General features: G+C 38.7%; 1 protein-coding gene across 1 annotated transcript in view; it reads right to left on the reverse strand.

Annotated features, from left to right (window-relative positions):
* Positions 1-7026: 7026 nt before the first annotated feature.
* Positions 7027-24442, reverse strand: part of ATP10B (ATPase phospholipid transporting 10B (putative)) — a 44350-nt gene continuing 26934 nt past the window's right edge. The window contains exons 9-22 of the mRNA XM_008498705.2: positions 24088-24323; positions 22172-22351; positions 21029-21614; positions 20363-20469; positions 19509-19635; positions 17825-18009; positions 14337-14649; positions 13019-13095; positions 12375-12500; positions 10867-11067; positions 10177-10257; positions 9964-10068; positions 9302-9489; positions 7027-7534 (exon numbers count right to left, since the gene is read on the reverse strand). Of these exons, the coding sequence (XP_008496927.2) occupies positions 7027-7534; positions 9302-9489; positions 9964-10068; positions 10177-10257; positions 10867-11067; positions 12375-12500; positions 13019-13095; positions 14337-14649; positions 17825-18009; positions 19509-19635; positions 20363-20469; positions 21029-21614; positions 22172-22351; positions 24088-24323 (3020 nt within the window). The remainder of the gene's footprint in view (positions 7535-9301; positions 9490-9963; positions 10069-10176; positions 10258-10866; positions 11068-12374; positions 12501-13018; positions 13096-14336; positions 14650-17824; positions 18010-19508; positions 19636-20362; positions 20470-21028; positions 21615-22171; positions 22352-24087; positions 24324-24442) is intronic.

The following is a 24442-nucleotide window of genomic DNA, read 5'->3' on the forward strand; positions in this document are numbered from 1 at the left end:
AGCTGATGTTCTGAAACTGGTCTAATCTCTCAATAATTCTACATCATGATAAAAATTTTGCTACAACCCAGATGATTGCTCTTAAATCTATGTTTCTATTTTGACTGATATAGAAAAAAATATCCATCTATATATACCGGAGGTGATATAAAAATCCAGAAAAAAATAGACTGTAGTGAAAATGATGAGCCAATTTAATTAGAAAAAAAGTGAAAATTTCATAGTTCTTTGTAAATGCAGCAGCTATCTCTGTCCATTGAATGCAGCAGAGGCTTTGCCATTACCCCAGAGCAGGGAATATCACTGTGGGAGCACTGCAGCCACACAGCACCTACTCCTCCTTTCACAGGAGAACTTTGCTGTCTTTTCCAACCTGCCCTTCAAGCCTAACATGTGCTAATGAAATTGCTCTAATAAATTCGTGATTACTGATCCAAATATAAAAATGTAGCTCCCATCAATAAAAACAAAAAACGATGAAGCTCTCCTAGGAAAAAAATCTGCCTTTTTGAATGGTGTGATTAAAAATCAGAGACACCAATAAATATAAATCAGAGAGAGCTCTTAAAGATGGTCTATAGCTGATTTCCCTGTACAGCTTGTCTTTTACTTTCTCTGGTTGCTAAGATACTAGCAGTATTACCTTTCACTATGTCTTTGGGATGTGAAGATTTATGTTCTCTTGCCCTCTGTAAAAAATCTCTTCCAGACAGTGTAGCCATTCTTTACATTCAGAAAGAGCTTATGGAGAGTGTAGGTAAGATTCTCCACACCCATAAAGCCACAGACCTCCAGTTACTCCAGCAGAGCACTCCTACCTTACAACCACTTACAATCTGGCATGGTAAATATAACTGCTTTATTTAGAAATTAACAGTTTTGAAGTTGTATCACACCAGGTAGGGGCAGTGTCTTCCACAAATGCAAATAAATTCACTATCCTAAAAAATGCCAGAGTTATTTTGTGTGAAGTTCTGATTTTCAAAGTTAACTTTGGAATTCTATGCTCAAAAACCTGATTGCCTCAACAAAAATAATTTGGATGCCTGAATGCTTCCTGTAGTTTAGTGCTTTGCTATCATTCTTGTACCATTACGAAGCTTCCAGGATGGGGAAGTTACCTTCACGATTTTATAAATGATGATGTCCGTTTCCAGGAGAACTGAAGATGGAGTAACTTGAAAGAAACTCATTCTTTAAAGTTTATCACTCTCACTAAGCATGATTAAACACTATATAATCTAATATTATTTGCTGATAGAAAATCAAAACTTTTGCCCCAGCATGCTGACATTTACAGGAGTAGAGAACATTTGCATATTTTATGCTTATAATAACAGATGAGGTATGAAATGGATTCTGATAATGCTTTGAGCACCATGGAAGTCTCATCATTTATCAGTGTATGAACTTGCTCTGGATCCCTATTATGAACTGTGATATATTTCTATACAGTAGAAGTAAAGTTTTTTTTGGATGATGGATGGTGGATGAATCTTCAAAGATCCAGTGAGCAGGTTATCTTCTCTTCTACAGCTCCACTGTAGCTCTGATTTCTTACAGTTTTGTTAATGAAGACTTAGGTAGACAAATAGTTGATGTGGATTGTTTGTAGCTCCTTACTGCAAAGTAGATCTCTTTTGTGATGTACTGCCTTCTATTTCTCTGAAATTGTGATATATCACACATAACCACTTATACAGAATAATCTCAAGAAACTGCAAATCCATCTAAATTTTAAATGCACACATAGTGCCAGAATATGCCTTTTAAATAAAATGCCTTCCAAATCAGTATTAGGATTTAAAACATACATTTGATGTAGGCTTTGAATCCTTTATTGAGAGGTACTGGAGAGTTGGATTCCTTTGGGCTGTAAATTTTAGCTTTGTGTTTTGTTTTGTTTTGTTTTCTTCATTTGAGAACTTACAGCTGCAAGCACAGTTCTGGGTCTTTAGTGCCTGTGGGCTATATACCTTCTTTACTGTGAAAATTAAGATTATGAAAAAGGAGCAGAGCAAAGGATCTTAAGAAGAGATAATTTATATACTTTCAAAAATTTTTAAGAAATTATATTTAAATCTTTACAGTATCATCTCCCATCAAAACAAGATTAAAACCCAAATAATTTTAGTCTATTATAAGTGTGGGGCAATTCTTCACAGTCCTCCACACTTCACCCAGAACATAAACGGATGTACACTGCACTCATTCTACTCATAAAATACATAAGACAGACACTTCAAGCCCTGAGTGACCTCTGAACAATGTTTGGAAGTAGTGTAAGAATTTTGTTTGGAAATCTCCAGAAAGCCTTGGACATGTTCATGTTCCTCCTTTACTGTCACAGTGCTCTCCTGATCTTGTTTCTGCCACTCTGTCCCATGTATACAGGTACACATTGGAGACTGCTCTCCACTTCAAATCCTGGTTTAGACCATGGATTACTGGCCACAAGCTGCCTAAAAATTCTGAAAAAGGAACTGTTCAGATCAGGTGTGTATAGATGTTTTTTCCTCCTGGCAAAAGTCCTTAGAATTAAATATTAATAAAACAAGCTGAGATTTAATAAAATTTCAGTTGAATCCAGCTGATTTTCAGTAAGCTCAATTGACCTCCCTGCAGCCTACTGATTTAAATTTGTGCTTTTTTGAATACAGCCAATAAAGGTACAAGGGTTCCTTACCTGATTTGTTTGAGGTTTAATGGACTGATGTTAGTACTATAAGGAGGAATACCAACATTCAAAAGAAAGGCCCCAGTTGTGTTTGGCTCATCGTGTATAAAATATTTCTAAGTGTCTGGAAATACTATATTACTTGCATTTGAGGTCCTTTAGATGCTCACCATCTCATGCAAATGATGATGCCCAGAAAGACCAAAGTATCTGCTGACCCACTGGAGCATCCCATGGTACTGTAAGCATAGCCTCTACTAAACCAATGCATTAACCTTTGGAACCCAACTTTGTTTTTTGGCTACCCCTCTAATATTTTTTTTAAAATAATGATTCAGACTCTCTTCGGTCTCAGTCTTGTTTATGTAGCTGAGAAGAATTGGGTGTTATATTAAAGAGCTGGGCATCAAATTCTGTTCACAGTTCTCTCATGTGTTGATAATTACAGCAAGTTCCAATCACTGGCAATGTCAAAAGTGCTTTATAGATCTTTAGTGTTATTTGGTCAGCTCTCTAAATCCCACCCTCTGAGATCATTATCTTCAAGAGTCTCTTGTCTCTGTGTTTATATTTTTCCTCATCAGTGCTTCTCACAAGTACCTAATCATGCCTTATCCTGCCTGCAGTCACCTTACCCCTACAGCAAATAGCTCTGTACTTGCACACCATCTCAGACTGCAATCAAACAAATTAAATAAACACTGCAGCATCAGCCAAAAAAAAGGCAAAATATATGCCATTCATCCTTGGCAAAAGTGGTTTCTGTGCTGGAGCACACTGCACGCTTATCTATAGAGTTTAAAAGTTTTTTCTTTCTGTTTCTGAGATAAATGGGAGAAGAGAACAATCCAGATGATTCTGGATTTTAGACTGAGCAGCTAATGATGATACTGGGCAGGTATTTTCTACAGCTATCAAAGACCACATCTCTATCTTGCTGCATTGAGACAGAAATGAACAAAGAGTAGATATGTATTAAGAAAAAACTGAAAAATGTGGCTATGTTGAGAAAATGATGATGATGATGACGACTCTGCACTGGCCACTGTGAGAAGCCTGGGACTCCATGTGCTTCTCAGCTGATAGATCTGAGAAGTCAGCTCCTGTTAACTTCTGCACAAGAGCTCACCTTCAGTCTGTCATGTAGGTACAGCTCCCTATAGACCAAAGCATTTTAGTGCTTGCAGTATCACTATCATAATAATATCATAATAACATCATAGACCCCCACCGCCCCCCCCCCCCAAAAAAAAAAAAGAAAAAAAAGGAAAAGGTATGCAGTAATTTCACAAACCCTATGGAATATCACACAAGGATACATTAAAAAGTGAGACACCTGTTCTGCTGTGAAGCAGTCATGTCAGAACTAATAGAACATAAAACTTTACAGTTCTATTATATTATCTCTCAAAATAAAAATAAGCTATCTTGGAAATCCAGTTAGGCCTAAATAACTCATTTAGTAAGTAATAACTTTCCCTCTTGAAATAAAATTAATTGGAGGGCTTGCTTTCTTATTATAGGCTTGCTTTCACTAGATCCTAGTCCCCAAAGAGACTGATACTCTTAGCTAATTCATGATCAAAGGCAAGTGCCTGTTCACCATCCACCAACAGGAGATTTATCATGATCACTGCTTACCCAGGAGCACAGAAAAGATCCCACTTTAGCAGTGAATAGGGGCCCAGACTGTAGAAGCATTTGCTCTGGAGGAGGAATGGCAACGTTGTCACCCAGGAATAGAGGTATCAGGGGAGGGAGAGTTTTACAACACTGGGGAGCCAGCTGGGATGCAGGGGCCAGCTCTCACCTGGTGCTGCCTTTTGTTTCTGGTTGTTTCAGCTTTCTCTCTCCTTAAGGACCAGGGATACTTTTCCTCTCTGTTGCAAACTCCCCAGGTAAATTAATCTATCCAACCATTTTGTTATCATCTACCAGACAAGAGTAAGTAACAGATTGTAGGTCTAGCTGCAGAATTATTTAGGGCACCCATAACAATCTGGATTGTTTCTTTCTTTTAAGTGAAGTAATTGGATTTGTTTACAGCCTGGAAGCTACTTAGAGAAGGGACTGTCTTCCTCTTGGTTCATACCCTGACACATCAGGGATTCCATCACTATAGATCTCATAGGAGATCGTAAGCAATCCTTCCTTCATTTCCCTTCTTAAGAGGACCCTCTGTCAATTGTATTCTATTTCTAAACCTTACGCCCAGCTGTTGAGACAAAACATATGGTAGAAAGGTTTTGCAGAAGCTGTGATGAGAAAACATGAAATCAATTCTTGACTTTGACTTCAGGAACCTGTCTTCTAAATTTGCTGAAACATAACCTGTCTGGCCACTTTCCATATATGCTCAGTCCCCTTGCACATTCAGATAAATTTGTTTCCAAGTTTTTGTGACGAGTGTTCCTATAGCGTGGCCTCCTAGACAGGAGTGACATCTGAAAAGATGAACTTGGCACTCATGTACAACAATAGGGAAACCACTCTTCTGCCTCTGTTTTTGTCCTCTCAACAACACACTAAGTCATAACCATGTTACATTTATTGCTATAAAAACACTTCACATTTTGTAATGAAATGTATAAGAAATTGGCACCATCTTAAAGTTCAAAGGAAATGAACCGTTTAATGCAAAAACATGGCTATGACTTGTAAAGACTTGATCTTCAGTCTTGTCACCCAAGGTCCATTCTCAACTAGCAAGCAAACATTTCAGCAATCTCACACTCCATTAACAATAATCTCACTATGCCTAATTTCCTTCATTTTGTACATCATGCAAAATATCTTTCTGAATTGGTTTACAGCTGACAATTAATACTTGAACAATTAGAGTGCTATGTGTGCTCCTGCTCTGGCTACCAGAAATCCCAGTGGCAGACCTCAATTTTGCCTGAGTTTCTTTAAAGAAACATCTTGGAGACTCTGGTTACAGTAATTATTGTAACACAGAAAAGTTAAATTAGCATCTGCTGAATAGATTATAAAACAGACTTCACACATTGCAATAGGTAGGAAATAGCTAAAATAATGTATAAAAAAGGCTAAAAACCTACTGAAAACAGAACTAGGGTCACAAAGTACAGATGGCTTGAATTTAAAACAGTTAAGGTTACAACTCTCATTGTGAAGAAAAACTTGGGAAGTGGTCTTACTATCAACATTTCTATAAGAAATACCAAAGTCACCTTTCATTGCATTGCAATAGGTAGTGATGACAGTGACATTTTATGGGTTTTTTTTCTTCATCTTCTTGCTCTGAGATACTTGAAAAGGATGAAGGTATTATGCATATTTTGGTAATTTTACACCATGTACTTACTGCAATGTGATTAGTGACCTTCACATATTGCTTGTCAAAATCTCCATTATTGAGATCTCTATCAACCACTAAATGTAACCAGCTGTGGGGAGAAGCATGATTTATACTTGATTGAATGCTGCAACACTATATAATAATACAGGAAATGGAATGAAGAAACTGAGTTTCTAGATGAAAAAGCAGGAACAACTTTAGAATTCTAGAACATAATTCCTTGAATTTGACTTGTTATATCTGCCTGCTTTTGTAGGCATAAAGAAGTAGACTCCACTTATCTCTGAGTTATCCTGTCAGTTCTTGTAGTTAATTATTTGCATTCTTTTACTTCATAAGCTCATTTGTCCTTTTCTTAACAATATCAGGACAAACCACTGCCTGCATAAAAATACCAAGCTTATTGTTCAGGGAAAACAGACTACAGATCAGGTATTTTGATAAGTATGTAGTCCATATATTAGAAACTGGAAAATTCTCTAGGCTTTTTCTGATGCTGTGATTCTGCAACTATTTTTAGTATCAGGAGGTAACACTTTTTCTCAGGCAGAACTGTTATTTTAAAGTTGGTAAGGTCTTTTTAAGACTTTTATAGTAAAAGCTAGAGTGGGATGTGTTGCTCTTAGACTTGGCTTAATATAGAAAGGATTCTCTTTCTATTACCTCAGTAGCATAATAACATTGAAACATCACTAATAAAATTATTCCCTATTACTTTGAAATAAAAATATTCCTTGATGAAAGAAAGTAATTGTAGATTTCTCAGCAACTGAATGATGCTCATGTAATGTCCCCTAATGAGACAAAACCAGGAAGATCAAGAAGTCACAGAATGACAAACCCAAACTATTTATGCACTGCAGAAAAGCTGCATCTTAGAGATGTTATTTCACCAGCCAGCAGGTTTGTAACTCTACACGCCTCTGTCTCCTTTTGTAGTGAGCATCATGGTCAAGTATAAATAGACTTCTTATTTTCCTACAGTATCCTCCTCCACATGGGCTGTGGGTCCCCTTCTGATGTGTCTTCACAGTGTCACTGCACTGACAGATCGCCGGTGGCTTCCATGGTTAAAGTTGTGGGCACGATCTTTGGTCTGTTTGTCACCATCCTGCCCAGGAGTTTTTACCCTCCTGGGAACAAGGGGATAATGGCCAGAAGAGGGTTCTGCTGAAGAGTCTGCAGCAACAGATTCTTCTTCTGCCCACCTATTAAAGAAATAGTAGCCTTCCTCAGGTGTCAGCTTCCTGAGATGATTCACTTCAGAGGCAGAAAGTCCCTGACTTGCTGTGTCCCCATGAGACACAGCTGCTGGCACTGGATGGAGAAATGGTGACACACATAAGTGGCTGATTCTTTGCTTAAGGTCATCATTAGATACAGGTGATGGTACAGATGCACTGGAAGGAGATTGGGTTCTTGATCTCAGTTTCTGGATTTGAAGATCCTGCTGCCCTCGGGGAAGCTTATCTACTTGTTGTGCTTTCAGAATCAGAGTTGCCCCAAAGGTTCCTTGCAGAGCAAAAATAAAGAACCTGATGAAAGAGGAAGAGAATGAATTGTGTTACCAGTGTGTTCCTTCCTTAATTCACATCATGTAACAGAAATCCAGTTGCTAATTTGCCACTACTCTAGAGGTATCTGGTAGACACCTTATGCCAGACAGATGAAAATTGACTCCTCAGTCTTAATCCAACATTTAACTACAGACTACTGACCTGGGTAGAGTCAGCTATGCCTACAGGGCCTGCAGGGTCCCAGAAACATGAGCTCACACAGCAAGCAAAAGGAAGAACCAAGGAGAGCAAGGATTTGAACAAAAACTTTCAGAAAGAAACCAGATTCTCAAGGCTCCAACTGGCGGCTGAAGGAGATAAGGAGCAGGCAGTGTGACAAGATGAACTAACCAAGACTTAAAATTAAGTGCATTTTAAAAAGGGGGGGTTTCACCACTGCTGTGATATGTTGACACAACTACCTTGTAGCAGAAACTGAGGGCTGGGTATTCTGTGAACTGAAGACTCTGCAGAAAATCATTTTGGGTACCTACATGAAGGAACAGCAGTTATCCAGCTCTTAAGATTGCAAGAATCAAATCTTTAAGCTGAGCATCCTGCTGAGGCAGCAATGATCTTAACCTTGCCAAATTCCCAAGCTGGAGATACAGGTTCTCTTGCCACATGCTTGATGTAGCTCTTGATGAAAAGCTCAGCATCAAAAACGACACAGTGAATGAGGGCTGATATGAAAACAAAGGTCACAAAGGACCAAAACAGACTGGAAAAAGATGCTCTGCCTAGAAGACATGAGACCTTACTGAACTATACTTTGTTTATTCTGACTTGAAATTATATAACATAATATGAAATCAGAAGAGCATCTCAAGTCAAATGGGGAAATAATAATAATAATTTGAAGATACACAGTATCAAGGTTACTTTTTAGAGAAAGTTAAGGCTCAGATTTTAGTACCTTAAAGGACAAAATCAGACTGTCAAATATTTTCCTGATTCTTGCAATGCCAGTGTGCTGCACTGTTTCATGGCAATTAGGATGAGGTTACTAGCAAGACAGTCAAACAAATCAATTTTCTCCATTGTCCAAGCAGAAATAAAAATGCTGTGGTGCAAGTCAGACAAAGCATATCTGCTTACAGAATGATTAAAGTATTTAGCATCAAAACATTCAGATTACCATATACACATATGGGAACAGAACCATTATGTTTTTCAAACTAGATTTTTTCAGCAGTCTATCAAAATAATTATCTCTCTCCAAATACTACTCAGGCTCAGTTACAGCTATCTTTAATAGACTCAATTTATTGCACAGGGCAAAACTAAAATTCTGGATGCAGAAAATTACTTGATACAGAAACATGTTCCTAATTTTGCCTTAGTAATGCACTGTGATGTGCTAAGGAAGCAGAATATATCTTGTAGCTCTCAAAGCACACAGGAATATTTCAAAATCTTGCTTTCTATTAATGATGAGCACAACAATGTTTTGTTTATAACCCTGAACAATTATGCAGCAGATTTGCAGCAGTAACTTCGAAGCTTTTCCTGAGAAGACAAAACCAGTAGACACATAGAGACTTCTCCAGGATTATACAACTGAATAAACGAACAGTTCATGAACTCAAAAATTGAACCCAGTCACCTGACTTCCACACAGATCACCTCTCCCCCTGCAACACACGTGCCTGACATATCTTTGTATGCCTCAGCATTGTCATTTCACTTAGGTGCCTAGAAAGCCACAAAAATAAAATTGGGAGGGAACTGGCGCATCATCCAAACCTTGGCAAGAGTGCAGTGATTGGGGTGATGAGGCAGAGGAAGTAGAAGGTGGGGTCTGACAGCTGTTTCTCCAGAACCCAGTAGGGGTTGGTGGGAGGGTTGCAGACCACGCAGGCAGCGTTGTAGATGAGAGAGAAGACGAAGTAAAACACCACACTGCCAACCATGGCTACCAAGTGGAACAGGGTCTGTAAGAAATGACAGCGATGCTTGTGAGACGGACTCAGGGTGTAAGTCAGGAGGACATGAAGAAGGATAAGAAATCATGTGCCCAATAGGTCCATGCTACTGAAAAATGTAGCAGGAGAAATACCTGGAATAACTTGTAAAGCAACAGTGACAGGGAATATGGTTCTTTAAAAACCGTGTGCTCATATAATGATGGAAAAAATGTGTACTGTCCTGTCCAAAGGCACAGCAGAAGCAAATTCTGTCATTTTTTATTCTGACTTGAAATTATATAACTTGAAATTATACCTGAAGGTATTTTTCAGAGGCCAATAATCAATTCTGGCATAGTGTGAGTTCTCGGTGTACCTGTTACTCACTTTTTGTGACCCAGAATTCAGGGAAATTACTCTGAAAGACAATGCTGTGTCTACACAATATGCTATGTTCAGGAAAAAAAATAGTCATATGAGTAGGACAAGTCAAGTACATACCCAGGTTTTCATTACTAGAGCCTGGTGCAAGAGAATGGTCAGGAGGGAGATGGTGTTGATGGGGCTTCCAAAGGAAAACACATCTATGTCAGAGTCCTTGTATGTCTAGAAAACAGGAAGAAAGCTGTGATGAACCCTGGCTATTTGGAAGTGATTTTTTCTATTTTTTAAGGAGGATAGGAGAATGAGAATATTAATGACCCAGGTACTTACCAAGTAGGGGAAAAAGAAACAAATGAGGCTCTGATAGAAGGCATCCAACATCGTAATAATGAAAGTTGACAGCTTGTATATCTGCAGGATTTTATAGATAACAGTCATTATGATGGGACACATATCTCTAATCTGTCCTGCAGACAGAACTTCTGATTTTCTTCCATTCACTGAAAGGAGCACTCAAACTATTTTACCCTAATTCGTTACATTTCTCATGCTGTTTTATTTTTTATTTTCTATGCCTTAACTGAGAAATGTTCTATATATTTTGTGTGTCCACACAGACACATATTTGGTCCCTCATCTCTACTTCAGATCAGAAACACCAAACACAGGGCTGAATCACTAGCTCATCACTTTACTTATTATACTGCAGCATGCTGGTAAAAACCTGGACTGCTCTGTATTTTAATGGCAGAATAAATCTTCCCATTTATATCTTCCAACTATGACCAAGCATTCAGCCTCACTTTCAGGAAACAAATTGAAGCAGTTTTCCTTACCAGTTCTTCTGACAGCTACAATCACACTGCTAGTGGACATCAGTAAACTAGAAACCATTAATGGATCATTTGGTGCCCAGTAAGTCTGAAACTCTTTTCTTCACTCCCTCCTCACAAAGCAAAACAACAAAAAAACTGTGATGCTTTGGCTTATGTAGCAGTTATTTCATTAATCAAGACATACCTCTGAATTTTGTCCATCCTTGTACAACTCAGGTAAACCTAGAAGTGTTTCTGCAGAAACATCTCTATCCAGGACTCCAAAGAGAAGAGGGGGCACTGAGGTGAAGAAGAGATTGAAAAAAATCATCTGCCAGTAGTCTATCATTGTGCTGCCTGAGAACCCACAGAAGAACTGGTACCAGAAGAGCAGACTGACGTAGCTCTGTAGAGAAGCAAATGTAAACACAGCATCTTATTACAAGCTGAACTGTGGCTCCCCACATGTGCAGAAGCACATCTTTCATGCTGATATGATTTAATTTCCCTTTGGGTGGTAGGAGTTGTGGAGATACACTTTTCCTGTGGCCTCTCCTTTCTACCTTCTTCCTTCCCCTACACTGTTCCCTTTTAGAGATGATCTGGATCCTTTTATTTGCAATACTTGGATGGTCTGTGTCTCTCATAGTTGCACCTGTGAGGTTTATGTAGCAAATTAGTTATTAACAGAGTCTCCCAAGAAGACATTATTTTGCTTAAATACTGTCAGTATATAGCTCTGCACTTCATTCCATAAAGCAGTATCGCTTAAGGGACTGCTTCACACCCATCCACTGTGATACATCACTTTAAAAGCCTTTAGGTTTCTTTGAGAAAATATCAGAGAATAATTAAATAAACTTTTCACAGCTCTGAGCATCAGATTTTGAAATCCTTTTACAAACTGGTTGTCCCTGTGGAATCAAAGACTCTCCTGCTCCCTAATGGTGCTGGTGAAATAATAGACCACTCTGGAGAGCTTTTTTTGCCTTGTGAATAAATATCCTTTGAGGTCTAAAATAATGCCCAGTGAAGAAAAAAAGGAAAAGTTTCAATTTCCATTACAAATCTTAACACTGATAAGAAGTAATCCTTATTCAGTTACTTAAAAAAATACAGATACTTTGAATTCTAAGTAAATAGTCCTTCATGCTCACAATATATTTCATGCCATACGAACGTGTCTGCAGTCTTGTAGAAACTGTATTACTCTTAGCTTTTTCCTTTCTACATTATTCTTCAATGCACAGCTCATTTGCATATACATTACATTTGTAATAAAAACACCAGATATGACTGCATCATTACTTGCAGAGTACTATCAAATTAAATGCAAAAATCCAGAGGTTTCACACCCAATATATATATTCCATCACTAATAATCTGCTCTTCCTTATGCAAATTTTATTTGGAGACTCATGGGTATTATTAATGTTTCTCGTACTACTACATAAAAGTTACAAATCCTTGAACCCTTTTTCCTTCTGGAATAATACTATTGCAAAATAAATTTAGAACTGATAGTTTCTTCAAAGCTTTATGCAGGATGGTACTAGGAAAGAGGTAGCAAACCACAAACTTACAAAGAAAAGAAACAGGAGCTGTAGCTTCATAAAAAGAGAGTATAACCTACAAAAATAAAAACAGTTCCCTCCTGAGACCTGGAGCTAACCCTTGCTATTGTGGAAACTTCTAGAATTTTAAGAATCTTACCACATTTTTGTAGAAAAAGTATATCACCATCTTTGCCAGGCGAGCATAACACCAGTGTCCATGGACAAGGAGCAGCTTTTTGAGGTGTTTAAATCGGGATATTGCAAAGTCACTGGCCATTACTGCCTTTGGGGAAAAGAAGAGAAGTTAATTTACAAAAGCTGTTTTTTTCCCACCCAATGTGATGAAATTTGAACGTGGACATGGAAATTATTTCCTCCTATAGAATACTGTAGGAAAAAAATACTTGGGAAAATAGTTTGAACTTTCTGCCTCTGCAGAACTCTCCATCTTAGGGGAGTGAGGAAGGAGGATCTGTGCAAAAGACTCTGAGGCAGAAAACCTGGAGATGGCGTAGCAGAGATGATTCAGAAACCAGATGCTAACCTAACACTGGGCAGGCATCTGCTAATTTTCCAGTCTCATGAGCAAACATGCATTTGCCCATGTGTGCTAACTGTTGCCTGAAAGCACTCTTTTTTTTTGGATAGATGGTAATTATGAACTGGATATTAATTTACAACAGTAATGAAGTCAATTTACATCCATAAGATGACACTTAAGAGTATAGAAGTGCTATAAAACTTATTAGGCAGTAAAAGATTATGTGACATAAGAGAAAGTTCAATAAAATGGAAAGATACCTGCATGCCTTCTTGGCCAGATATTCCTATTCCAACATCAGCTGCCTGAATCATACTGACATCATTTGCACCATCACCTAGAATGGAAAGATAGGAGAGAACAATACAGGGCATGAAAAGGTGCTTAAAAAAAACCCCCCAAAAGCCTACATCAGAACAAGAAAAAAACCCCAAAAAGCCTACGTCAGAACAAGAAAAAACCCAAAACAACTATGCTGAAAAAGGCTATTCTGATCTACCATGAGTATGAATTAGAGCAACTAGCACTCAGCATCAAACAATCATGACCCGTTGGCACTAATTTTGGTTGGAACCTTCCTTCCCAGGAGACATGGATCCTCCAGGGCTAAGCCTGATATTGGAACTGTCTGGGTGGCAGCAGGGACACCCTGACACCATCTACATCTATCTGTACACTCTGAACCTGCCTGCATTGTTCTGTACATTTCTGCTTGGTGAGCTCCATATGCTCAACAACATGTTTGCAGCACCCTACGTCACTGAATTCTTCAAATTATATGATAAATCTGATTGCAGTTGACAATGTAACAAGCCAATTTCAGGAGTTATTCTGCTGATTTCAACTTGCAGCAATATATGAAATACATAACAAAATGGAAAGAACAACCATGACTATTGCCTGCAACGTGGAGACTGTAAATTAAGTTAGCTGGTAAAGCAAAATAAATGAACCAGAAGGCTGAAAGCTTGTATTTTGAACTCTAAGGAAAAAAAAAGGAGTTTAAAAATACATCAGACTCTTCTTTTTGGCCCACTGAGGTGTATTTTTTAGTTTTCAAGTCATAAAAATAAATTTTGCAAGGATTTTAGTGCGATGACTTATCAAAAGTAGAGCAGGAATCTCAAAGCACTTCACATTATTTGGAGGTAAAAAGCAAATGAATCAGTGCTTAATCCCACACTGGAGATACCATTGTTTTCACCAGCTGAGAAAATCTGGTAGGAAAATGGCTTTATGAATAGGCAGAACAGTAACTACTATCAATTGCTTACTGCACCCAAAGAGACAGCATTCAGGAGGGAACGTGTACATGTGTTTGTACTGGTGTGCATGAAAAGGACTTCTGGGAGATTCTGGAGTGCATTCATCTTGTTTCAGTGGGGGGCAGATCTGCTGATCAAGAGCCAAAGAAGGACTTTTGTATGGTTACTGATCAGGAGAGATCAATGCTATTTCCCCACTGCGTCTACCCAAGGCACAAGAAATAGCTCAGAGCATATATTCCATCCATTTCCATAACTCATCAAGAAAGAACCTGCCTCCTCCCCTCTCCTGTGAGATTCCAAGTGGAGGTACCTATTGACAGGGTCATCACTTTAAGCTGCCTCCTGACAAGCTTGACCACCATGCTCTTCTGAAGAGGAGTGGAACAGCAGCAGAGCACCGAGCGGCAACGCTTGGTCAGCTCCAGGAACGTCTCCTCCAACCCTGCCTGGAAGATGACATTCAGGGTCCGTCCATCAATCACCAATCCAAACTCAGAACTGGGGGCCTCAGAGGCTGAGAAAGATGTTGGGATAACGCCCCAAATTTTCCTCTGTGGTTTTTCAGCTTCAGAATTCTTCCTCACCTCTTCCAAGGTTAAATTCAACAGAGATTCACAGGTTTCCTGTGAGAAAACAGAAGTGGGTTTACAAATAGTTATCTCCATCTCCCTCTACACCTTACAAAGTGTATGCTTGTATAATCATGCCAGTAGATTTAAGCCTATCAGATAAACAGTAGGGAAAACTGACTGAGAAATGCACTGATTCATCAGATTTGAGATTATTTCAGTGGCGTCACCAAATCCTTCAGTGAAAACCCTGCACTTCTTATCAGCTAGTTAGCTGTAGTAAGAATTAATTTTGAAAAAAAAGAATCTTCACATCAGGAGGGCATATCTGTTTTTGCAGTTCTAAGAGTATCAAAATTAAAAAAAAAATAATCCTTTCTTTCTAAAGGATAATTTTAAAGTCTGCTTCTGATATGAATCATGAGATATTGCAGCATTTGCTTCCTTCAAAAATAAACTGCAGGAAAGAAACAAGAGGTTCAGATTTTCAAAACTACCTAATAACTTTGACAGTTTGGTCTTTTCTAGGTCACAAATCAGGTAGGTGTTACAGCTAGGGACCAAAAAAAAAACTTCGTCTTGCCCAGCACTGTGCCTCAAACACAACCTCTTTCCTTAGGGAATTTACCTCATTTTGGACCTTAGTCCCCTTACAAATGCAGACAAGTGGAGGATTTGACTTAGTATAAAATACAGACTTAAGAGGAACACTTTTAACTTTACTATACATATCTAAAGTGGCACACAACTATCAGAGAAAACCTAGAATGATGTGAAAGTTATTTTGCTGTTAATACTAGACATCCTCCTTCTGTGACACAGCACTGAATACCTGAGGAGCTAATCACTCCCTTTTCTACCTTTTCTGCCAGCTTTATTGAGTGATGATTCAGTTCCAAAATGTTATTTTCACTTTATGTTGCATACGGTACATGTGTAGGATGTTTGCAAGATTTAAATTACACTTAAGTGGGAGGTTCTGGATTCAAATGTACCTCTGACATCTAATAAAAGGCCACATACAGTCTGCACACTGAAAACCTCTAAAAAATATTGAAACACCATCATTTCTGTTAACCACCCAAAAACTGTAGCAGAAATTCCTGGATTGTCTGGTTTGTGTCTTTGAATAAATCCCCCAAACTCCCCTACACATGTTGCTTCTTGCTGGAAGATATTTGCTTTCGCACTGAAGTCAGTTGAAGAGCTAACTGGCAATATTAATGAGAAGCTGTGAAAGCAGAGGCTCTTTGTATCTATTATTTGTCTGTCTGTATTATTTGTCTGTATGTATTATTTGGGACACACTTTCAGAACCAGTGTTCTCAGCTTCAATTTGAAAGGCTAAATCTTATCATGGGGCAACTCCAATGACCACTGAACCACCAGTATTCACACGAGAGACTGCACCTAAACCTGGACTGAGGACCATCTGGAGGGCTACGGGTAAGTGCATGAGCCTACGACATCCCCTGGAGCCAGAACGGTCCCGCCTACAGCATCACTTCTCTGACAGAAACCATCTTCTAATTTCCATCCTAAATATATTCATTCTGCCTTCTGTTAAAGCAGATCTGCGTATCAAATGAAATTACACATTGAAGCAAGGAATGTATTCCGTGCCAAATTCCATATCATCTTCACATGTTTCCCTATTTCTGTGACATTAAAAGAGAGAGACATTTGCATAGGATTTTATTCTTGTTTGGAAAGCTACTAATTGCGGGCAAAAGGAGTTAGAAAGTAGGCCACCTAACTGCTCTATACAATTGCCTATCATGAGAAAAACCAAGTTAGTGTTGTAACTATATCTAATTAATCCTCACAATAGCTGTATGGAGAAATGAAAGCTTGTAGTGGTAACTCTTCTTCTGCAGGGAGAAAAACTGAGGGAACCACAAGTGATTTGCCTCTACAGAGAAGGAAGCCCTCTGTCCTCTACTCAGCATCCTATCATGGTAGCTGCTGAGTATGAGCCAGTGCTCATTGCATAAAAGGACAGAGCCACACTCTGGGTAAAGACAAGCTGCCTGGGGCACCTCTGGCGTGTCCAAGGCTGTCTGGGAGGTAAGAAGTCACTAATGACACAATAAAGATGAGAGAAAAACAGTTGGTATTTTGGAACTTGTTTTGGAGTTTTAGAAATGGCCAGGGCTTACTACTCCTAAGAAAATGGGTCTGGTTTAGCCATAATGCCTGAAATCATTCTCCCCTAAACCCATCCACAAAGCCATCTCTCCCACCAGGAAACCCAAAGAGATGAACACTGAGCTAGGTATGGCAGCAGTCCCCCTGCTCCCCAAATGTAAGGCATGGTTTTCATGCTTATGTTGGTTCCCAATCTGCAAAAGCCAAGGTTGTTTTTTTAAAGCCTTTCATGGCTTAATGACATTTATCCTCTCCAAAGTTAGGACTCTATTTTCCCTCTTCTGTTCAGACAGTTTCAGGAACAGCCATAGATTGCACCACAGATTTTTCACTGTGTTTCAGTGAGTCACAGGAGCTGACAGACAAGCCCTTCAAATGATTATCCTCATTTAGGAGTATCTGTGTATTGCCTATTACCTGACCTCCTTAATGTCCATGGAAATTTAGGGAATATCTGTGCACATCAACAGCTCTGTGCTCCACCATGGACAGTCAAGATAGTGACTGTGTTTTTAACTGGCCCACAAGAATTGTATTTAGATTTCCAAGAAGGTGAAATGCTTCTTACACAAGAAGATAATATATTAAATTAGTCACATTCAATCAGTATCTGATGAAGCCTAATCCTCAGTGTAACTAAACCTACACCTGCATACTTTTTCTTCACCAATTCTTAAGTTCTTTCCAAATATTCTCCTACAGATATCACCTGGGGTTAAACTATCATTTTATCTGAAATTTCCATTGCAAGGTGAAAAGCCAGATATCAATATTATTAAGGAATCAGGAACTTAAACTGCATATTATCTTCTTTGTAAAACTCACTATTCAGGTAATTTTTTAAAAATAATATTTTAATGTGGAAAAATCATTGTACTTTAACTGAATCAAACTCTACGTAAATTCCATTCTGATTCATTCTGTTACAAATAGTATAAAATGTTCCTGGCCCCATGCTTCTATGTGGCTTTTTGGTTGGCTGTTTTCTCACATTGAACACAGTCTAAAGCAAAACAGTGTCAAGCTACTAGACCCAAAGGAAGGTTAAGATAGCAAATTCTGTAGATCTCTCTACGCTCACCTTATTTTCAGTGTTAATGGTGAAAACTATGTCCCTTTGCTTCAGGAGTTTACAGGAATATGCAATGTTAACTGCTGTTTCCTGCTTGTCTCCTGTCAACACCCAGATTTGGATCCCAGCTTCTCTTAGAGCTGCAATTGTGTCAGGCACTCCATCCTGCAGCCGATCTTCAATCCCTGTTGCTCCTGAGCAAACAAAAAAAAGAATTAGTAAAGGACTTTTCTCTCATTTGGAAGTCATGCTGCTATTTTTTTTTTCCCAGAAAAGTTCTTTGACTTCCAGTTGTGATTCTGAACTTGTCAAGAGCTGAGCCAAGGTAATGTCCAGCAAATAAACACTCAGACACAAGATCTGCATTTGGATTAAGAACTGAATGTCTCAGCAATCAAGTTCTGGCTCTTCATTTTACTCTTTGCTAGAAGAATGCATTTCATTTCTTTGTAATAATCCAAAATGACAATCTACTGGCAGAGGAATTACACCATATGCATTTTTAAAGTACTGCATTAAGTCCTGTCAAAGCAAGCAGAAAAGATGAACTTTGACTATTTAAATGAATGCTACCCCAACTGTCAAGTTAGATGTTTCACCCACTAAAAGGAGAAGCAGAACAGTAAGTTTTCCTTTTAAAAATCCTCAAACTTGGAAACAGATGCCAACACTCATTCTGAAGGTAAATCACTGCCTGAATGTAACAATACTCCTTATCTCTTCCACTAGAGGTCAGTTTGAAGATGCTGTAACTACAGTATGCTGAAGATGGATATCGATTTAAGCTAGAAGAACACTTTTTGTGAAATTAAGTATGAAAGCACACGAAGCTCTGAAAGTTGGCAAAGGTAACAGATTCTGACAAGATCTACATTACCTCTTATGAGGTTCTGCTTATGGCATTTACTGTTATTACTCTAATTTTTTAAATCACCGCAGAGATTATGAGGAGCCATAATGCTAATAGCTTGCAACCACAGAAATTCAGGATAATGAAGTATGGGCACAGATTGTATCCACAGAAAGATGAGACTGAGACAACACCAAAAATCAAAGTCATAAAGAACAAAATGTTTGGAAACAAGAAGAAAAAGGACTGAAGAGCTGTGTAATTTAACAGAATAATGTTGTTAGGTACAATAGTGATGGACAATGAACAGGTGCCAAAGACTCCAAGTTTGAACATGAAATATATTTTTACAAGTACAGAAAGCAAACATGACAATGTAACAACAGCAGGAATTCACTAGCAATAATATCTTGGTGTGGACAGCAGTTTTACAGGTTTTTATAAGAGAGTTTAATTACCAAACTGCCTTGGAATCTTTGCTCAAAGCTGAAATTAATTTATAATATTTGGAGGTTTATCTGAGGACATAGACACATGATTGAATTATAGGATCTTGCTTATCTATTGTGTCAGCTGAGCCACTGGAACAGCTGATGTACATGTTCTTTGCTCCTGGCATATAATAGTTTCAGTACACTCTTTCAAAGTTACTGCTTCTCAAAATGCACAAGAACTTGTTTGGGCACTGTCATTGGCCTGTATACCTTAGCCCTGAGGTTTCCAAAGCTCAGAGGAAGACTTTTTTGATATAAATTAGTGTAAGCTGTTGCCTGTCTGATTGCCAAGAATATCACAGGAGAGCAAGTGATACTTCACGCAATGACAATTCTTATTTTTAGCTACCCAGCAAGGTGAGTTTGGTCTCCAGATGCTGGGCTGTCTCCATTAACAGCTCCTCTCTGTTGTCAATTGCAGCTTCTGCCTCCTGACGAAAATTGGCCCACTTCTGAAAGTCATCTTCATTCAAGACCTGCATAAAACAATTTAAACAGAGTTCATTTAAAATTTAAGTCAGAGAAAATGCCAACATTCTGGATGACAGAGACTTAACTCCTGCCCAGGCTGGTCAAGTACTCTGTTATCTTTGAAATAACACAAACTAGAACTAGTAATAACTGCTAGAACGATCAGAAACTAGAAAAACAAGACCTTCTTCCTGTTGGTATAATGGCCCATACTTAAAACCTAAAATCATGACCTGGAGAAACTTGATCACACAGCCTTTAGACTTGGGATTTTGAACTGTTCCTAATGGCTGCTTTACATTTCTTCAGACTGTGAATATTGCCTGTTTGTTGCCCATAGACAACTTCTGTATTAAAGTATCAGGCTAAGAGGTACTAACCCAGGCTCAGGGCAAGACTTTTGAAAGCTGAATGCCAAACAAAATAGAATAAGGTTGGCTTCTCTGCACAGTCTTTATTTCTTGCTTGGAATCACTGGTGAGAAGGTCAGCGAGAGCTACCGTAAGAGAAAGAGAAATGAGTGATTTGCAGCTGACCAAAAATCCATCACCTGCTCAAAGTGAGGTAACAGAGGAAAATAAAACTGCAGAGCAATCAAGAAGAAGGGAAAAAGAGATGGGCTGTGTCTGGCTTGTTCTCTGAAGCAGAAAGAATTTATGACCATTTCAATTTTTAAAATTCTGACATGTTCAGAGTAAAGCTGTAAACAAAATTAGGCAAATATCCTCTTACCTTCTTAGCTATGCACAGAGTTCTTAGGCCATCACGGGCATAAAAGTCCAGATGCTTCTGTGTTTTTTCTTTTATTCGTTTCATTCTTCTCTCTGCACTAGTATCAACTATGAAATACAAAAAAAAAAAAAAAAAAAAAAGAAAAAAGGTCTGTATTCTGTATTTTAGGCACAGATCATTTCAGACCTAATGGTCTAAGATTGTAAAAGAGTGAGCTTTAGAAAAAAAATGGATTCTGGTATAATAATTCCTTGAAAAGCTTGAAAGTGTTGGCTGTGCACAAGTTGAAAACTTGCTAAGATCCTTATTTCCTTTAAGAACACATTACCGGTGGCTGTTTTGTTTGTTTACTTGCTAGTGTTATAGCACTCTTGCTGACAAGCTAAAATACAATGGTCAGGCCCTTATGCCAGTATTATTGCAGAGTACACAATCCACATGGGTTAGCACTGCCTGTGAATTTTAATTAGCCTGTTCCATATTCTAGGCACTACTCAGATTAAATAAATACCTCAGTTCTGATATGCAAGGATAACACTTGAGAAAGCTTATTCTTTTTTTATACTTCTAATGCCTAGACAAAATTTTTCATGCAGAAAAAAATGCTGCAAACTTCTTGTGCTTCTTCACAGGACACGGAACAGAAATAGCTCTTTGGCTGATTACCTTTGGCAGAGTCTTCCAGCAAGTCCATTATAACAGAGTCAGCTCCTTTGGTGTAGACAACAATTTCCTTGGTTAGTGGGTGTCTCACCACGACAGACATCCTTTTCCTTACTGAGTCAAACCCCAAAGTGTAGAGAATATCAAAAGTCAGGAGCGTGCCTTGTGGCAACCTCACAGTCACCTGCTCAGGAGTTCGGGAGACTAAGGTGAAGCTGTATGCCTGGGCAGCATAGACAAGAGCTGCTTCATCTGGGCTCTCAGCCTCATAACAAAAGTCTGTTGGCAAGGAACTGTCAGTCATAGATTTAAAAACCTCATCTAAGGAAGCACTCCCAATATCTGTGCTGTCCTTGCCTTGCAGCTCATCACCTCCGCCACTGGCCCCACAGTCTCTGTCATTGTCACAGCATTCCAAGGCAGCACGATACTCAGGGGCATTCTTTGCACTGAAGCTAATGCCTAGGTCTGAACTAGACTGAGATGAGGAAAAAGATTGACTAAGGCTTGCTAATTTTAGTCGTTGAAATATCTGATGAATCTTCTCCAGGGTGATTCCGGAAGGTTTGATTGGTGGTGGGACAGTGACCTAGTAACATGAGAAAATCTATGGTTAAAAATTAAGAAATGTGAACTACAAGATACTTTCCAAAATCTCAGTGCATTTTTCTGTATCTAAATGATGACAATTATAAAAGAAAAATTCTTTTTTTCCTGTTTAATTGTGATGGAGGAATTCTGAAGAGCTGTGATTCAGCACCCAAATTAGCTAGTGCTTGGTATATCTATATCCAAATTAGCTAGTGATTAGTATCCCCTAAACCAGGGATGCAATCAAGCCCCTTTTAGTCCTATCAATGGCCTGGGAGATCAGAGAAAACACAGTATATTCAACATACTTCTTACTATATATATAATATAAAATCTAGAAGGCAAAGTGCAGATACTGTGGTAGCCATAGCTGTTCATCAAACATAAAAGGCCATGAGAGAAAGATACAGGCAGGGAGTTATACAAAAGGTAAAATAACAAGAGGAGAACTCCCTAACAAACTACTTTTCACCATTTCAGGTTTCACTGAATACCACTCTACATTGTTAAATGGAAGTATGATCAATTTTCCTCAAATACTTAAAGTCAGATTACCCTTTGTCTTGGCTCAGTAGCTGTGGAGACCAGGACTGTATTACAGATGGCAAGGGCAAGAAAAAAGTCAGTAAGAGATGTGGAAGTCTTCATATGTATAAAAGGAGAAAGATTTTCAGTCTGGAGTGCAGCTTCTCTCACTCGCCTCAGCAGGATGCTATCAGGAGTCACATCCTTTTCCTGGAAGAAAAATCACTTTATGATTTATCACTTATTTCACTTACCTTTTTTTTTTTTTTTTTTTTTTTTTTTTTTTCCACTGACTTTTTCAAAGCTGTAACTGGACATAATTTCTGCAGGAACTGTGGGTAAGGAGGCTCCATAAACTGCCATGGACCATAGACAAAAATATTCAAAGGAGGAAACTAAGAGAGTAAGCCCTAAGAGTTAGGCTCTGCATCATACCTAATGTTACTTTTACTCCAGAAAAGACAAGTAATGCTATTTAGTTATTCTTCTAGGATCTGCAGGCTCCAGTTTAATTAACTTTATCAAATGCCAGGAAAAACCCACCATCCTCTTCTCTGTCTCAGAGAAATTAACATGTTAATTGACAAGAGCTTCTTGGATTTCAGCAAAACTTCAAAACTCATCAGGCAGAGAATAAACTCTCACAAACAGGCAGACTGGAACACACTCTGTAGCTGCAGAGCTTCCTAATTGCAGAACTGCTCAGAATACTGAGACAAAGTTCAAACATGCTGATTTGCAGGCACAATCAAGTAACCACTAAAAATGCACTTAAAATACCATATGCAGCCATCTTATCCCTGATTCATGTAACACTGAATGAGAATATTTTTTTTAAAAGTGTTCACATATAAATTTGACATTTGTAAATTATTATATTTTGTTTGGAACAGTTATTTTCCAATTAAACTCTTCATATTTTGTAGGAAATATTATGTTGATGGCCATCCTGCTTTAACATGTTTTTCTTGGCAACAGTTCTGACATGCAGGTGCTGATAGCAGATGCTGTGCTAACCCTTACCCAGAAACCACTGTGTCTTCTCAGCTGTGCAAAGTTCTTTGATTTTACTATTACCTGAGGTGAACAGTTCTCATGAATATTTTCAGCAGGCTCTAACATTTCCCTAGAATTACAATGAAGACAACAGGTACTCTCAAGGCAGTAAGTCCGGGTGAGGCAGAGGCCATCTTGCTATTGAAGCAGAGCTGGGCCTTTCAGCATCTTGCACAATTCAACATCTTGCAGGGTTTAAGACCTTACTCTGAGAAGCCCTTTTAGCTTAATTTCTATTATCTTTGTGATATATTTTTTTTTCCTTGTAAAATGCAGTATTTATCTGTTGACACACTTACAAAGTCCCAGAACTTCTCTGGAGAATGCAGCTTGGGTATTTTTCATGTACAGTGCAGGGGTGCCTAAACTTTAACAGAAGTGATATATTGCAGTGCTAGTAGCAGAATTGGTTTGTGCCTTTCTGAGTTATGTTCCAACTCAGACTTTAAACACATACTCTCCTCCTAAACCACCATCTCTCAGAGGACCTGTGCCTTCTATTTCTGCTAAGCCAGGTCCCAGACTCAAGTTGCAAGCTTCTTTTACGCAATCCCAAGGCGAACCCCCTTCTCTTTTCCCCTGACATTTTTGTGTACCAGAACTGTACAAAAACTCATTCCTCTTTGTGCCAAGTTCCTCTTGTTATATGAAGCACAGACTCAATCCCTGGACCCCAAATTCACATCTCCCTCCTTCACTCCATCATTTGTGTCCTCCCACTCTTCTGTTTCAGTCTTTGATGTAAGGACCCAGATTCCCAAACTCTCACCCCGATGCTTTTTTTTCCTCTTTCCCTTTTAGCTCCAATAGAGCTTGGATTTTTCCCATCCACCACTTGGCTTCCCAGCACAAAATGCAACCAGAAAGTTGCTCAGGCTTCGGCTACTCACAATGGGACTGCTGAATGCCACTTGAGACTGATTGCTGTCACAGCGGCCGAGGGACCTGGTCCTTGTATGCCTCTGAAAATGAGCTCGAGCACTCTGGCATCTCCTTAAAGGTCTCATGCTCCTCTGCTTAGAAGTAGCTGATTTCTCAATATCCATAGGAGGAAGAGTGAAACGTTGAAGATTTGCAAAGTCCTCATCATCCAAATCCAACTCTTTATGGGTGTCCAGGCGCCTGGCTGCAAGAAGAGAAAATGAAACATTGCCTTTTATTCTGTTTTTTGGTTGGTTAAAAAGATTGAAACATGCTAAACCAAAGCCAAAACAACTTAAAAGCCAGCACCAGAAAAACTTCACT

The sequence above is a fragment of the Calypte anna genome, chromosome 13 (assembly GCF_003957555.1).
Source record: "Calypte anna isolate BGI_N300 chromosome 13, bCalAnn1_v1.p, whole genome shotgun sequence".
Taxonomy (NCBI): Eukaryota; Metazoa; Chordata; class Aves; order Apodiformes; family Trochilidae; genus Calypte; species Calypte anna.